Here is a 15,892-nt window from a genome sequence, read left to right on the forward strand (position 1 = left end):
GGGAAACTACCAAAGGATGAATTCTCAATCGAAAAACCAGGGTCTTGACCAATAATTGTCTCTTTGAAAATCAAATTTCCGAGTTCCTTTGTTTTAAACTTGGTACATTCTGTTACAGTGTTCTGAATAACTTGCTTTATAATTGTTGTGCAAACAACCAGTGTTTTAATAGCCTTAATGAAATATTAACCATGACTTCAGGATAACAGCCTTGTTTGTAAATTTATGCTCTAGGAGAAATTTCTGGCACCCAAGGAATGCCACCAGCTGCAAAAGAAATCATTCATAATAAAAACCAGCTTTTGAAAGCCAAAAGATATTGATTCAACATTCTTTAGCTGTACATCTGTCCTCATCACATGCGACCACAAATCCAAAAGTTCTACTCAGTGTAATTGTGTTGCATGCTTCTATCATCTACATGTTACATACCACATTTGTACCATACTGGGTATTTGGACATTATCAGTAAAGCGTGAACTATCAGAATTAATAATGAATGTGAATGGGCCATCAAAACTGGATGGAAACCTGAATATATAATGACATAGTAAACATCCTTATTTACATCAATCAATCAAATAGGAAAAAAATCACTAGCCTTATGGGAAACCTGCTCTAGCCTGTGCCCTGCTGCACTATTAAGTTTCAAGATCAAACAGTCCGAAATCAAACATACCCAATAAGTCTTTGAATACTTACTTCGGATTGGCTGATACCTGACTTACATTTGATTTTGTGACTTACGTATGATTGTATCTTTTTATGCAACAGGACCCTGATCTAATCAACAGCAAGAAGGGGGGGGGGGGGGGAAGAGGCATTCCTTACCTTTGTTCAATTCCAAGATGTGCATTGATGCTGGCATATCTTGCTGTTCCCGTCAGATTCTTGTCTTCCCGGTACTGTATGTGCTGTTTGCTTCTTGAGTCTTTGTACTTCTTCGCAAGACCAAAGTCGATGAGAAAAAGCTGCAAATAAAAAGAATACAAGACATTGATGACCAGTGGAATGTGTAATCTACATAGATCAACATGCCCTAAATGGCTATGAAGACAGTAACTATTCAAAACACAAAATCAATTTTTTTTTTTGTCATTATCCCAAGTGGGAAGTTCTGATTTCTTGACTTTATAATTACAATTTTAAACAACTTTATACTCAAAGGGACAGTCCAGATGATATTTATAATTTCACAACATGTAGCACATAAATCAATAGTGCCATGTGAGATGTGTGGAATTTACTGTGGTCTTAGAGCAGATACACCAATACTCTGAAAACCCCAAGACATATTACATTTCCACAAAGATAATGACATAACTGTACCTGTAGAGGCTAACATATTCCAGTAATGTATCAATGTAATTTCATTACAATACAACTTGTATATTAAATAACTTTTTCTGTGTAGAATTTACGCATGCTTTCTTCTTTTGCTCTGCTTCCTTGAGCACCCATTCATACATTCTAATGTGAAACTGCTACATCATCATCCTCGTTCATTGTGATTTATAATGTATTTAGAAAACATTCTTATTCCTCATCTTTATCACTATAAATTATTTGAAACCCTGTACCCAGTATGACCAATATATGTTCAAATGAAAAATCACAAGCAAGTCTCCTTCAATTTGCCTTGATTACTAAAGGCCTTCTACTTGGTTAAAGAGAGCATTTTAATGATAATGAATACTGCCTGTTGACATGCATTCAACTGATGAAGCCATAATAGCATCATACAAGCAAAGCAAATTATCAAATTTGTTAAATATTTATAGTCAGGCATCAGTGTCCTTACTTGTACATGAATACAATTTGATTCATGCAAAGATGGCCTAGAGGCTATTGTAAACACCTTTAAAAACTAGTATCATGCTACCCATTCTGGTTTTCTGAACATCAAATAACAAAATTATAATACTAGCTAGTTCAGTAACCATTTCAATGCACTTTACAGGCTATCACATTTGACAGCGTATCAGATTCATCTGTGCAATCACTTTTCTCTGTAGATCATGTTCAGTAAAACAAGGTCAAGGGTAGCTTTTTATAAAATTTCACTAATTTCAAATGTCCAAAGTACCTTCTGAGTGATTTAACCAAAGAAGAAGAAAAGAAAAAGAAAAAGAAAAAGAAACACACATCCTGAAGAAGGCAGTGGTTAGCTTGACCTTTCATTCACTTCCATCAACATACCCTGTGCTCTATGGAGACACACATACAGGTATACAACGTAGGGTGCATGCACATAGACAAGTGTTTTGAATGCATGCACCTCAAGAGCTTTGGGTTTGACTGACATTTCATGGGGTTGCAACACACTGCTGTTCAAAGGGATGTTGCTGTTTGCAGCTTTCACACTGTGCAAAGGATCTGTTTTTGAATCGTCTAGACTCTACACAAGATTTTGAAACATGCCCTGAAAGACATGATTACAAGTGAGATCTTTTTCTCCATCCAAGCCTTCCAGAATGCAGACTTGATCATCATACACTGTACCTGATTGCAGTGCCTGCCAATGCCCATTAGGAAGTTGTCTGGTTTGATGTCTCGATGAATGAAATTCTTGGTGTGGACATATTCAATTCTTGCAATCATCTGTTGAAGGAAGAAATGAACATGGCCCAAATTGTAATATCTGGTCTCTCCAATGTATTAAAGGGACTGTACAGTACTGGTTGAGGCGGGGATTCATGTTTTGAACATTCCTAAGTGAGATAATGATCAAGAAACCTCTTACCAAATATGAAAGAGCACATAATTTTAAGAAGGATTCAATGTTCATTTGATGAAAATTGGTTTTCAAATGGCTGAGATATCCAAAAAACAAGAGCGATTCTAATAAAGTGTGGGACCCACACTTTTTCACGATCGCTTTGTTTTACTTTGTTTTTGGATGTTTCATTCATTCCAGACCCGATTTTCATCAAATAAACTTTGAATTCTTCTTAAAATGGTATGCTCTGTACAAATTATCATAAGTGTTTTCTTGGTATCTTGCAAAAAGTTTAAAGCCCAAATCTCATCTCCACCAATACTGTACCATCCCTTTAAAGCTCCACATAACTTTTGGTATAAAACTTTATCGATGCAAATATTTCACAGCAATATGCATATAACATTGCTGTGGATGCCATAGAAATTTCAAAATAGATGTCTTACACTACATACATGTATGTATGTACACTTGCCCGACTGAGCATTCAAGTAGAGTGTAAATAATAAATACACTCCCCAGGAACATGTGTATTAGGGCAATTGCATTTTATAAATGCAAGAACTTGGTACGGTATCCTATAAAAGGGGGTACCAACTGCATGCAAGTCATGTACTAATTCTGTGACTGTGGTTCAGACTGCTGGTACTATCATGTATGGTTTACACATGTGGAAAGCTTGTGTTTTAGTTTGCATAGTGGGAGTATACCACACAAGTGGCTTCTGTAAACATGCTAAGCAATTTAGGCTTCCATACACGCACTTCTGAAATAAAATTCAGTAAATGCATGGGCCATAATATTTGATTTGTCATTATGCAATGTCATTGTATTCACTCACAAACCTCAAGCATGAACAATCTTCAAATACAACAAATAAACAGGAAGTCTGAGGTGCTTTCCATCAGAATGATTACAGACAGAAACAAGTCTTTAATGAAAATATAAAAACATAAACTAATTACAAACACATTATACAATAAAAATAAGTGACCTCGTGTATAAAACTACATGACAACCTTACATTTGATGGTACAAATGATGTAAAATAGCACTGATTTCTTGGGTTTGATTGGTGGTGCGATGGTAGTTGTACTACTGATTGCAGAATATTCATTGTAAAGTGACACTGTATCATTCAGTTTAATGCAACTGGTCCCACAGTTATGGTAGTCTATTGGACTACACTGAATACTGAACCCAGCTATGACAAACTCTACATTAGTCTCTCATTACCAACCATTAGCACTTGTGGAAAGGGCTGAAGTGTGAACAGTAAGTATACTTTTGAGTGTGTGGATAACTGTTCCTGACTTACAACGTAGCTTCCTGCTCTCTATCTGTGCCTACACGTTATGTAGCTGACCTACACTGTACACACACACACAGAAGGCAGACAAGAAAATGCAGGAAATGCATGATTTTCACCAGGCGGTTAGTTTGCTTTACACCATGTACTAGTATTCCGAAGTGGGCAAATGTACAACGTGTACATGTGTACATATTATGGTGTAGCATCAGAACAGATAATACACACTGCATTGCCACTTGCCACAACTGGAATCTGTTCCCACTGGTGAAAACCACAAACATACACAATATCAGTAGAATACACTTCTGTATTAACTGTATGTGATATAAAGAGGTACGTGTACATGTAGCCTACACCAGTACATCATGCACATTAGTGTAGAACTGGTATGCTGTACATACAGGTTGTACAGTTTACAAATACACTGTAAAACACTGTAAACCCCCATAAACACGAATGAAAATATCTGAAAGGTTTTGTCCTTGCACTAAAAAAAAAAATATATATATATATATATATTTATACACTGTATCATAGTCTTCATAAGATGAATACAAATTTGACAATTGTGTAGTACAACTGTACATTGTATATCACATAATGTATGAATGATAATTCATCTCATGTGACATACAGTGTACACATGATTACAAATTGTACACTACATGTACACTACCTTTAGTTATAGGCTGTGATGTTATTTGCACAATAATATTTACTTGGTTTTCCAAGCAAATTCCATTACGGACATATTTTTTGATGACTCGTGTGATGCATTTGTACATAGGATAGTGGATTATTAAACATCCTACAAATGAAGTGCAGTTGTAGGTTTCTTCATTGTGAATTTGACAAAAGTCTTACTTTGATTTCTCTGTGTAAACAACATTTGCAAAATTATAAAACGGAAAAATTGTTGTTACAAATTACTAAGATTGTTATTTCAATATCAGGATACCGTAAAGTTCCGTGTATAAGACGCACTATTTTTTCGTCGGAAAACGTTGAAAATCGGGGGTGCGTCGTATACACGGGTACAGTCCAATCACGGAAAAAAATCCGTCATGTACACCCAATTTTATAAGGCCAACTTGGGGCCATGTATGCCCATCGACGTTTGGAAGGTAAGCAATCACTAAAACTTACGGATAAAAGAGCGATCTTTCAATCTGGACACACACAAAAGCTGCAAATACGAGATAAACTTACATTGGCCTTGTGCAGTAACGATATATCAATCTGGCCATAGACAACAGCTGTAACAGCACTGCTGTATGCTACCGATGTCAGTCTACCAAGCTACCAACAGCCAACCTAGTAGCTGGAATACGCGATGTACAGGTATCATTACTAAATTACCGATACCGTAAAACTTAATCAATGTACTACTATCAATATGACCATAGACAAAAGCTGTAAAATACGGAGTAGGATCGACACTCTGTCACCGTAAATATGAACGATGTGTGAAGCATGCATGCATATCCATGTCGTTCGTTTGCTCTTCATTTCACGAGTGCGAGGCCAGCTAGGATAGCATAGCTACAACACTGTAGCTAGCTAGCTAGTTAGCTAGCAAGCCTTTGGCAAAGGCAGCAGCTGCAGAGAGGCTTTTGCAATGGACTCGCGTGCACACAGCGATCGGATCGAAGCGCGCTTGCCCGTTGCGCGCTGTGTGTGCAAGTCCATTGCTCTCTGTGTGCGTGTGCTGAAATTATAGCGAGCTGCCTTTTGCAAAAGGCTAGCACTGCGCATACAAGCATGGTACAAGAGACCAAGGAGTGTGTTTGAAGCTCCTTGAAGAGACACACATGTTACTGGTAACAGTGCATGAGTGTAATTACCGTACGCACCGTACGTCTTGCCGTATGATCCCTCTGCTACACTTGTTGATGTTTTTCTTATTTTTCGTTATGAACCTTCCAGTCTGACATGTGTCAATATGCGAGACACCCTCTGCTATGTATGACAGCAAAGATCGTACTGTACACTCATGAGTACGATATGCATGACACATGTACCACGATTGAAAGGCGAAACAATAGCAAGTGAGTACCGAGACAAGTCTCGCATTTTGCGTCTTCCATATTTTGTTGATGTCCGATGAATACCGTTAAAAGAAAATATAAAAGGAAACGAAAAATAGAGCAAATACATGCTGCATTCTAGGGAAATTTTGAGCTGAAATAATATGTATGACACACGCAATATTTGCGTGGACATATTCGTGGGTTGTTTTTTTTTTTAATTCTAGGTCCGAAATTAGGGGTGCGTCTTATACACGGAACTTTACAGTACTTGTTTAAATATGATTTTCTGACATTTAAACTTTTGTGACTTTAATGTCTATCAGAAATTGAATAGTGTGAATATACTCACAGATTTGTTGCTGTGATCACACGATTTAATTCAAACAACTTAACTTTCCTTTTGACGCGAAAATGATCCTCGAGCATACCACACAAACATGAAAATACATAATCATCATTACAGGTCTGGTACAACTGATAGCAAATTAGTGTCACATTTATCAAAATGGAATTTATGCACATAATACATGTACATGTATGTACACTGTACGTCAACTATTGCCGTATACGCCATATATTTAATATTTAACTTTTTTGGTTAAATTCATGATCTTGAAGTACAGTAATGCAGAGCATGTATACATGAACTTACCGTTGTACATGTGCACATCGTATTCATGTCAAGATCAGAGTTGATGATTTCACATGTTATTCAATCTGTGAATTATTAGCACCTGACTCACAAAATTGGCAAAAATTAAAAACTTCACTTTATATATATATATTGTGTATACCGGTACAGTACTTATTTGTGCATGATACAACACTCTGAACCAGTTTTTCCATGACATGCAAAATGAGAACATACATTGTACACTGTACATTGTACATAATGTGTACATGTACAGTGTACATAATCTAGCCAGTGTCCACATAATGAAGTTTTAAAAGCTGGGTAAATATGAAGTAAAAGCACAAAGAGTGTGCATGACTCATTTCACACCGCTAGAAACTTTGAAGGGCAATCTGCCAAGGAGTTGATTAATATGGACAGAGAGGTGAGACATCAGCTGCTAGCTGTCATTGGTTTTGCTGCAGGAAAATGCTTCACACATTGTGTGCAATCATCATCACTGGCCACAAGGATGGTGGAAACACCAGTCACAAAGCACAAACAAGGACTTCTCCTTGAAAGATACAGTACTGGTAACATTGCTCTGAAATATATAGAATTTACAGTTAGCCTGTTTGGATTTGTTTGTTTGTTTGTTTGTTTTTTTGCATGGTTCCTGGTTGAATATCTGCCTTGAACCCATAAAATCTTAGAAGTTAGTATATCAGGTATTTGGTAAAGAGGCACGCTCATGAACAATTTGAGGTTATGTGATTTGTTTAAAATATGTCTTTAGTTCAGCTTTATGGACTGGCAGCTTCTCTTCCTTTAAGTGTGTGTTGTACAATGGTATTTAAATATCAATACACTGTACCATATCTACAGCCTTGATAACTACTGTAATTGCTGCTGAACACATCATAAATTATATGCATGATGCACACGCCTAACATAATCCAAAGTAGTTGTGCGGCTTTCACATCACATTGCACATTGTATAAAATCAGTATGCAAAAATGACTATCACTACAGATGACAGGGTATTTCAGGGTGTTTACAATTATGTTTTAAATGTGCGCATGTACAGTATCGTGAGGTAAAGACTGAACTTTGTTACTGTCTTTGTTTGTGACGGTACCGTACATTTGGAGGTACGGTGTACAGACATGATACATGTACAAACTCGCGTTTAGGGCTCTTTATTTGTCTTTATTAATATTACTCATAGTGACAATCAGCTTAAACTGGTAGATCCTTCTCCTACAAGCAAGTGGTGCGACTGGCCAAATCGTTGATGTACGCCGACCTTGTAAATACTGTATGTACGTGCAGCCAGCACATGTTTTTCTCTAGGAACATCCGACAATCCTGGTCAATCTTGAGAGGGTAAAGTAATTCACTGCACTGTTCCTAAAGTTGGTGTGATACAGGTACTGTACATGGATGGCTCTCTGGCATGACTATCAAAGTGGCAAAGTACAATATGACACTGAATTCGGAAATGGATTAATCAAATCTAACATAACCAACCAATCTTACAAACAGTCAACCTTTTCATGCAATGGCTCAAATACTGAAGTGCAGCAATATAGGCCCTACATACATATGGGCTGTACTCCAATGGAAAATCAGCCGTGGCATAGGAGTGAATGCCATTAGAAGATTCAATAATACAAAACACCAATCAATGATCATCCTTGTCCTCCCCTCCCCATTCTACACTTAATTAGATATCAAATAGACAATGAGGGCTTTGTTTTGGAAGTAATACACCCATCTAAACACACACACACACACACACACACACACACACACAACCAATCACACTGTATACAATGTACATGTTATAATATAGCTCTACTGTATAATGTGTACTTAAAGGTCTACTAATTAACGATGTAATAAAACAGTGTCTTCCCGTGGCAATGCTGTATGAGCCACTGGCGCATATGTTTAACAGGCCGAAAAATTCCTGTATATCAGTGGCCCTGAGCTGCAAGGCAACATTTGAATGAGGATGACCCTTAACAGACCTACAGCTGAACGAAAAAATTGGTGGGCTTCATACTCCTCACAGAGATATATCATACAGAAAAAATTCATAAGAATGAGAGCAGGTCATATCTATACAGCTGGAGAAGGAAAATATACAACAGAGATTTATATACTGTAATCATGTATGCAGCATATAGTTCAAAAGTCAACCAACTGGCATACTTATGTATGTTTTTGTATAACATACAGTAGTGTTCTTTGACAAATACAAAATGACCCTCATTGCAAAGTACAATGTACCTGAGATGTCTCTTGTCTATTGGAGTTATCTTAGTGCTTAAATTTGACACTTTCCTGGATGAATTTGTGACTATGTAACAACCACACTGATGAAATGATAAAGAAGTACTTCTCAGAGGAAAAATTGTGATTCCCAAACTCAGATAAAAATTTAAAACACACTTATTTATGCTTATTTTGTGAAAATATTGGTTGACTTGCAAAACTTGCAAAAACGAAAACATTGTGAAGTATACCACATGCACTGTCGTTAATAAAATAATGCAGGATGATCTGCACTCAATATCGCATATTCCTGGACTGGAACCCTACTCCAATCATGAAATTGCTCTGCCAGAAATCCATGAACAATAGTGATATTATGTCAAACACTTCTCATTCACAGCATAAATGGTAAAATTTCAGATTTTTCTTTCACCTTTAACCACTGACATCCTCCAGCTTTACTTCCATTTCAGAATAATCTTACATGTGACCCATACAGTGTACATACCTGATCAGCCAGCATGAGGACGGTCTTCATTGTGAACTTCCTACCACAGAAGTTGAATAGGTCCTCAAGACTGGGCCCAAGTAGTTCCATGACCATGATGTTGTAGCTGTGTCCCTGTCCAAACCACCTATTAGAGAATCAAAATGAAATCACCAATGACATTCACACTGGAAGCACAAAGTTTAAAGGCATACTTTACCATTTGCAGAAGAAACAAAAACCCAGCATGAGTGCTTTAAAATAGTTCTAAAATTTGAGTTCAGGATAGAAACAACCACTGTAAAAATTTGAATCCGTATTTATCGATGTTAAAGTATTGTTAAATACACAAAATGTGAACAATAGTAATCGTCTACAGTTATGGTTTATGAGAAAAATACTGATATCTCCTTATATTTTAGGCTTTATTGTAAAAATTTTATATGGTAGGATGTTTTGTGACACAACAGACCTACACATATATGCATAAAATGTGATATCTTGAAAATTTTTTCTAAATCACTGCTCCAAAAGGTAAACAGAACCTTTAAAAGGAAAGTTGCGCAATTTGAATTTAGATGAAAAGTCTCAATACTACACATTTTCCAGAAGAAATCAAGCAAAAAAAAAAAAGTTTTACCCTAGTTAAAGCGATTTCATGAAATGCAGTAAAAGGCCAAATGCTTCTTTACAACTTGAGTTCACTCTGTGCAAAAATGCATGTAATATAAGTGGTGGACAGTATTGGCATTAATGTAAATGTATAACCTATTAACATATTTCGCATTGCAATGCGCAATTCTAAGCACTGATGCTGATGATTATCAGGAAATTCCCAACAATGTTACTGTTTACTCAGTCAGCATCTTATATCAGAAGACCACACGTAATTGTAAGTCTATGGTGGAAATTATCATTTATAAGAGTTACACCAATCATACATTGTATGACTCACTTACATGGCAAGGATATTTCTTTGAATACCATCCAACACAATAAAATTTCATCGCGATATTAATTTCTCTGAAAGGAATTAGTAAAATTTTACGAGCACATCAGTTGTATCTAAAAATTTGATTAAAACCAGATAAAAATCATGGCATTATAAATTTGTGAAACTATGTTAATTTTTTCAAAACAGATCTTGAACAGTACACATGCAAATGAATAAGCTTATGATGTCATCACCTCACAATTCTACATTGATCTTGAACAAAATAATGACATAAATGCAATTTTTCAGTCATAAAAATGTAAAATATCATGTTATTCGTGGCTGAATTTGTTCAAAATATTACAGTCATTCAGATACATCGTGTATTACATGTAGGTTTTGAGACTGGTGCATAATTGCGTCTAAACATAAAAACCTGAATATAATGTAAAGATTCTGTGAACAAACTACATGGCAATTTGTAAGGAGATGACATCAACTCACTCATAATTATGCAAAATTTACAGACTGTTTAAGAAGTGTTTCATGGAAATTAGTGAAACTTCACAATTTCATAACTTTATTATCTTTATCTGGTTTCTATCAAATTTTCACTGTCATGCATCTGCAGACTGACTGGAATTCACTTGAAACACATGCCATGGTGACAAGTGTGATGAGTAATCACTGAAATACATGCACATAGACTGCCCTATGTATATCATGTGCAAACATTTGCACGTTAGTCCAAGTCTGACATAAACAAACAAGTCAACACCAACATTTTGCAGAATTCAGACATGATATCAGTGCTATGCAACTTAAACATTACAGGAAAGAAAATAAAAAAAACATGAGAGAATCATAAGAGGAAGTTATTACATTGTAAGAGCTGATCAAGAATTAAAAAATTGAAGTTCCTATGAAGAAATAATGTGATTTCCAGACAGACAGAAAAAAAAAACTACATATATATATATACACAATATACATATGTACAAGTGTATATAATAAATACATAAAAGAAAAACCTACAGTGGAAGAAGAGGCAGTAAATTATATAAGTGTATTTTGTTTAAATGTTTATGTGTGTACTTATGGGTGTATAAGCTTGGAAGTTAAGTATGAGTGTGACTGCATTATAATAAGTGTTTATTCAAATAACATGAATAAGTTTTCTAATGGGAGAACAGTGAGTTTGCTTTTTGACTGTCAGCAGTGGATGAATTGGAACAAATCCCTTTCCATGAGAGAACAATGGTATGAGTCAGCTGATCAAGGATACATGGAAAAACTCATGCAACTTACCATGTTAATCATAATATCCACAAAAGCAGCTCCTGCTTTTAATATCATACTCATCACAATCTCACTATTTTCATTATCCATACTCTAGAAGCAGCACTACATGAATCTGATGACAGAATGAATAGATTGCTTCTTTTATCAAACATGATAAAAAGTACAGGACTCTTGACTTGAAAATGTACATGCAGCTTTGTGATGGCTAATGTACTGGTTATCATGTGTCTGAGTACAATGGTAATATCCATCCACTTACTTCATTGTTGGAATACCAGGACCTCCATGTAGTATTTTGTACAACTTGCTTTCATACAGCAGTTGCGGGTGTCTTGCCTTTTCTGCCTCCAATTTGACAGCCACTTCCTGCAAAGAATTAAAGCAAACTGATGAGTTTGTGTACATCTGCTCAGGAGCTCATGTAAATATCTTAATATCAATCGGCAGAATCAATGCCTTATCGTCAAACTGCCAACTTAGAAAACTAAGATGTTAGATACAGCACACTCTGCTCATTTGGGCACTAAAGAAGTGGACACTGTAAGCACATCCCCCCCCCCCCCCCCCCCCGCAAAAAAAAAAAAAAAAAAAATGTTTCAAAGTGCTCACTAGTGAATTACATGAATAATGAATAAACAGGCAAACTCTTCAGGTTTAAAGAAGCACATGTTTTGATAAAGTTTGTGATTTCCAATTTTCCTTTTGACACCTCAAGCATTATCTCCAGCCAGCTACACATTGATGTGGTTTGTTTGGAATTGAAAATAAAATATCAATACTTCACAAGTTATCATCCACAGCTACTGTAGTGGTCATGATATACCGTATGTGATGCGCCGCATGCCGGTATGCACAACTACTGTTCTAGCACCCATGACTATTGGTTACAATACATGTGCGAATCAGTGATTGTACTGTGGGGATGGAGGACTTAACGTTCGATTTATGGTTGAGTAGTGGGATTGCACTTTCACCCTGGCCTGGATAAAGTTGTTCCTGTAAGAAATTGCTATGTCTACTATACTACTATGGAATACATGTATCTCTTGCTTGCGTGTCATAAATTATAATCTTTAAACATTTAAAAATGTAAGCCTGGAAATTTCAGCTCAAGGAGTGATGTTGTGAATTCAGCTCACCATGCTTCATCTGTGTTTGTCGTATGTACAGTTAACACAAGTGTTTCGTGTACACGTACATGTAGGTGCACCATTTTCCTTTTTGTAAAAATTAATGCAAACTTAGTGAAAATTAACTGGGTATCGTCAGCAGGATGCTGTCATTAACAATCTTTAACCACTCAAACCACTATTCCACTCCAGAATCATTAAATTAGTCACTCAGATTCAGCACACATGTCCACACTACTAAAATCAAACATTATTCTTTGAGTAATATTCCTTTTGTGTTCCTTTAAACTACAAATGTACAGTTGTATGGCTTCTGTACCAAAATTTGACCAAGCCTCTGTCCAAATTTGACCATGCCCAAAATAGGTAAGGCCAAGGGTAGGCCTATGCCCGCTACAGAGAATCTAGAAGGTAGTATGATAGCCCTACTACTATCGACCACCCTCTTTAAAACTGACCGCGTATTAATTGGCGCACTGAACGCTTAATAGTACGCACTTCACTGCGCGCAAAGCACGTAAAAATGCATTGGCTTCGACTGTTGATGAGGATGGTGTGGGAAAACGCGAAAATTCACTGTTCATTAATGGTTTTAATCAAGGACAAAATTTCGAATGAATATTTTCACTGAATCGTAATGTAATGTCTATGGAAGTTTCTAAAAAGCTTCGGCTGCAACACGGTATTCAATACCAGTTCGGGAAACCCACTCACAAGGGGGGCCCCTCCTTATAAGTAACCCGTTCCCCTTATAAGTAACCCCGTCCCCCTTATAAGTAACCCCCGGGGCACCCCTTATAAGGAGTCTCCACGCTTTTTTGCAATGCAACGCGAAAATGAAAGGACTGCGGCAATTCGCTTGATTATGTCCATAAAGCTTGACAAGTTTCCTAGTTACTCACGAAATTTGAGCAAAATCGGTTTGAGGCATCATATCTAAAATCATGGATTTAAATGCGATGTCAAACGACCCATGCGAATGTTGAAATGCGAGCGATTACAGGCGTGAGTGTCGCCAGGCGCGGCGGCGCGGCAATGCTTGAGTGCAGACGTGGCGACTGAGTACCGTACTCGGTCGCCACGTCTGCACTCAAGCATTGCTGCGCCGCCGCGCCTGGCGACACTCACGCCAGTAATCGCTCGCATTTCAGCATTCGCATGGGTCGTTTGACATCGCATTTAAATCCATGATTTTAGATATGATGCCTCAAACCGATTTTGCTCAAATTTCGTGAGTAACTAGGAAACTTGTCAAGCTTTTAATATGGACATAATCAAGCGAATTGCCGCAGTCCTTTCATTTTCGCGTTGCATTGCAAAAAAGCGTGGAGACTCCTTATAAGGGGTGCCCCGGGGGTTACTTATAAGGGGGACGGGGTTACTTATAAGGGGGACGGGTTACTTATAAGGAGGGGCCCCCCTTGTGAGTGGGTTTCCCGAACTGATACAACTCGGTTTGTGTGCATTGTCAATGCAAAAACAGCGGTCGATCTCAATAAGGAGTGTTACCGCGGGGAGCTGAAACGAGGCCACGCAAGTTTGACGGCGATATTTATGCACTGAAACTTCGAATCGAAAAGGGAACAATGGCATTTGATAGAGCTGGATTCTCTCAATCACGTAGGTCAAGTTTTTTACGTGAATTTCAGTGTTAAATATTCTTATCAAGCAAATAAACATTAGGCGGTCGATGAGTAGTAGGTCCAACCATACTAACATTAGTAGAAATTTATATCATATATATTGGAATCTGAAACTTTAAGTGACACTAATCAATGTTGCACAAACAAAAGATTTCGTAATCTCATTGTTCATTGCGTCTTCGCTTAAAATAGAACGCTTAATGATAATCCAAGAATAGATTTACTAAGACGGATCATGGTCCATGGAGCTTGTGAATTTTAATGAAGAATACAAAGTACAATTAATGATACATATGTTCGTGAATTCCATTGCAACAGTAATCTTTAGTTACAATGAAAATCAGTTTGACCATGGACACTGAACAGTGTGAATTGAACACTGCTCGACACAAGTTTAGTCAGCAAGCATTCATTCAAGAGTGACGCTTACCTCTCCATTTTGAGTGTTGATCCCCAAGTAGATGTCGCCAAACGACCCACTTCCTATTTTCCTCACAAGACGGTACTTATATTTGTCGCTACCAACTAAGAATTCACGTCCAGACGATTGGCATGCTCCTGCATGCAAACCTGCAGCTGAAGGCGCAGCCGACATGTTTTCTCCCTAAGATTGCGCCTATCTATGCAACTGAGACTCTACCTTTATCTACAGGAATACTGAAATGAAAAGCACAATTTTGACGGTGTTTCACCCGGTTTCATTGCGGATAAACATCACACTACATTTCTATCCTACCAATAAAATATCGTTTGAAAGCACAGTCATTGTACTTGTTGATAAATCAACAAAATCGGTTAACAACAAAAAGTACTTCGCCGCTTTTCCTGGAATATGATTACTGCACAGCTATGTGTAATGTACGTATCATTGGATCACATATAACACAGTACATATACACAGTCCACGGTGGTGTACCCGAGTCTCGGATCTAACGTTATGGTTCCCCAACGTTATCAATCGCACGTCGATAGACACACCATACATTACAGTGTATGTGTGCGTACGTACCTTGCCTCACAACAGCATCCTACAACATTCTGTGAAAAACGCATACCCGTAACCGCACGTTTGATATGCGTACGCGTACGTACGCCCTCTGAACCTACCCAGTACAATGGTACCTGCAATCATATTTTGGATACCAATCACGAGAATCCGCGCGTGCGGCCGTCGGACGACACAAAGACTTTGACCTCTTTGCTGTTCACAACAAAATTCGGCTCCCTTCGTATTGCATTATGGGACAATAAGAATCCAATAATTGTAACCAGAGCAACTTGCCCACGGAGAGTAACGCCCTTTAGGGCGGGGTCGATACGAGGAGGGGATAAGAAGGGTGGAACGTGACCTGCAGTCCTCTGTGATATTTTGGGCGAAAACGCCTCTGTACCAGAAAGAAATTAAACACTGTCAAGATTCCTCACACGAATGCTACTTTGAG

General features: G+C 37.5%; 1 protein-coding gene across 1 annotated transcript in view; it reads right to left on the minus strand.

Annotated features, from left to right (window-relative positions):
* LOC139739853 (casein kinase I-like) overlaps nt 1–15,434 on the minus strand; it is a 48,656-nt gene extending 33,222 nt beyond the window's left edge. The window contains exons 1-5 of the mRNA XM_071650454.1: nt 14,881–15,434; nt 11,937–12,043; nt 9,463–9,589; nt 2,503–2,601; nt 832–971 (exon numbers count right to left, since the gene is read on the minus strand). Of these exons, the coding sequence (XP_071506555.1) occupies nt 832–971; nt 2,503–2,601; nt 9,463–9,589; nt 11,937–12,043; nt 14,881–15,045 (638 nt within the window). The 5' untranslated portion in view covers nt 15,046–15,434. The remainder of the gene's footprint in view (nt 1–831; nt 972–2,502; nt 2,602–9,462; nt 9,590–11,936; nt 12,044–14,880) is intronic.
* Between the last annotated feature and the right edge of the window lie 458 nt (nt 15,435–15,892).

The sequence above is a fragment of the Diadema antillarum genome, unplaced genomic scaffold, assembly GCF_040938485.1.
Source record: "Diadema antillarum isolate AM-2024a unplaced genomic scaffold, OU_Dant_1.0 seq00000821_RagTag, whole genome shotgun sequence".
Classification (NCBI taxonomy): Eukaryota; Metazoa; Echinodermata; class Echinoidea; order Diadematoida; family Diadematidae; genus Diadema; species Diadema antillarum.